The 1,917-nt window shown below is 45.5% G+C and overlaps 1 protein-coding gene across 1 annotated transcript; it reads right to left on the bottom strand.

Moving 5' to 3' along the window:
* Positions 1–394: 394 nt before the first annotated feature.
* LOC132556004 (N66 matrix protein-like) lies at positions 395–1,307 on the bottom strand. Its single transcript, XM_060220393.1, has 2 exons — positions 1,280–1,307; positions 395–984 (listed from the first exon to the last, which is right to left on the bottom strand). The coding sequence occupies exons 1-2, from the start codon at positions 1,305–1,307 to the stop codon at positions 395–397; spliced, it is 618 nt and encodes a 205-aa protein (XP_060076376.1).
* Positions 1,308–1,917: the final 610 nt, after the last annotated feature.

Raw genomic sequence — 1,917 nt, 5'->3', positions numbered from 1 at the left:
CACAGCTCCCGTTGTTGTCGTCTCCGTTGGTATCTCCTCAGCTCCCGTTGTTGTCGTCTCTGTTGTTATCTCCACAGCTCCCGTTGTTGTCGTCTCTGTTGGTATCTCCTCAGCTCCCGTTGTTGTCGTCTCCGTTGGTATCTCCTCAGCTCCCGTTGTTGTCCTCTCTGTTGGTATCTACACAGCTCCCGTTGTTGTCGTCTCCGTTGGTATCTCCTCAGCTCCCGTTGTTGTCCTCTCTGTTGGTATCTCCTCAGCTCCCTTTGTTGTTGTCTCTGTTGGTATCTCCTCAGCTCTCGTTATCGTCTCTATTGGTATCTTCTCAGCTCCCGTTGTTGTCGTCTCCGTTGGTATCTCCACAGCTCCCGTTGTTGTCGTCTCTGTTGGTATCTCCTCAGCTCCCGTTGTTGTCGTCTCTGTTGGTATCTCGACAGCTCCCGTTGTTGTCGTCTCTGTTGCTATCTACACAGTTCCTGTTGTTGTCGTCTCTGTTGGTCACTCCACAGCTCCCGTTGTTATCGTCTCTCTTAGTATCTCCACAGCTCCCGTTGTTGTCGTCTCTGTTGGTCACTCCACAGCTCCCGTTGTTGTCGTCTCCGTTGGTATCTCTACAGCTTCCGTTGTTGTTGTCTCTGTTGGTATCTCCACAATTCCCATTGTTGTCGTCTCTGTTGGTATCTCCACAGCTTCCGTTGTTGTTGTCTCTGTTGGTATCTCCACAATTCCCGTTGTTGTCGTCTCTGTTGGTATCTCCACAGCTTCCGTTGTTGTCGTCTCTGTTGGTATCTATCTCCACAGCTTCCGTTGTTGTCGTCTCTGTTGGTATCTCCACAGCTCCCGTTGTTGTCGTCTCTGTTGGTATCTCCTCAGCTCCCGTTGTTGTCGTCTCTGTTGGTATCTCCACAGCTCCCGTTGTTGTCGTCTCTGTTGGTATCTCCTCAGCTTCCGTTGTTGTCGTCTCTGTTGGTATCTCCTCGGCTAACGCTTATTGTAACGGTTCAAAAGTAGAAAAATATATTGACACGTGTCAAAACAAAACGGTACGTTGAAGGTAGAAAATAATCTAGCTGGATTGAAACGAACATTTTTCTTCACAAAACGGTAATTTAAAAGTAAGTATCTACTCTGGTAGGTTTGAGTTGACATGCACATGTATCTAAACAAAACAGTTCATGGAAAGTGAAAGTATGTCCTACTAGGTTCGAATTGACACCCGCATACATCTAGAGCAAAATGGTTTATAGAAAGTAGAGATGTACGCTACTAGGTTTGAGTTAACGTTTGTGTCCGTCAAAAATGTCCGCCATTACTACAGATAGTGTAATAAGGAGCACCGGAAGTACAAATATAGAGAAAATATACTCGATAGTATTTTAGGATTTATTTAATCTGTTGATGGCTTTGAATTTTAAAAAACAATCCTTACAGTCCAGGTTCTACTTTGATTTCTATTAATCAATTTTGTATGTTTTCAAGATAACGACTCAAAAAGTACAGAGATCAGTTTGTATCGATCTGTTTAACACATAATGTGTTAATGGATTAAGGCGATAATTTCATTAGAACGATGTAAACCAGGATTTCAAAAATATCAGAAGATGGAACGTCGATAGGTTAGGATTGGTTCTTCTTCACGTTTTTACTGATTTGATAGGGAACTAGTAGCAATATGTAATTCAATATGTTTAACAAGTTATAGACAAAGTATACTACAATCCTACCGTGGAAGGAGGAGGAGGAGGGGGAGTAGGGGAGGGGAGGAGGAAGAGGAGGAGGGGAGCAGGGGGAAGGAGGGGAGAAGGAGGAGGAGGGGAGGGGAGTAGAGGAGGGGAGGAGGCAGAGGAGGAGGGGGAGTAGGGGAGGAGAGGAGGAAGAGGAGGAGAAGGGGAGCAGGGGGAAGGAGATGAGAAGGAGGGG

Source organism: Ylistrum balloti, unplaced genomic scaffold (genome assembly GCF_031769215.1).
Source record: "Ylistrum balloti isolate Yb309-2 unplaced genomic scaffold, AGI_CSIRO_Ybal_v1 Utg370538, whole genome shotgun sequence".
Taxonomy (NCBI): domain Eukaryota; kingdom Metazoa; phylum Mollusca; class Bivalvia; order Pectinida; family Pectinidae; genus Ylistrum; species Ylistrum balloti.
This window is presented reverse-complemented; position numbering and strand designations above follow the sequence as displayed.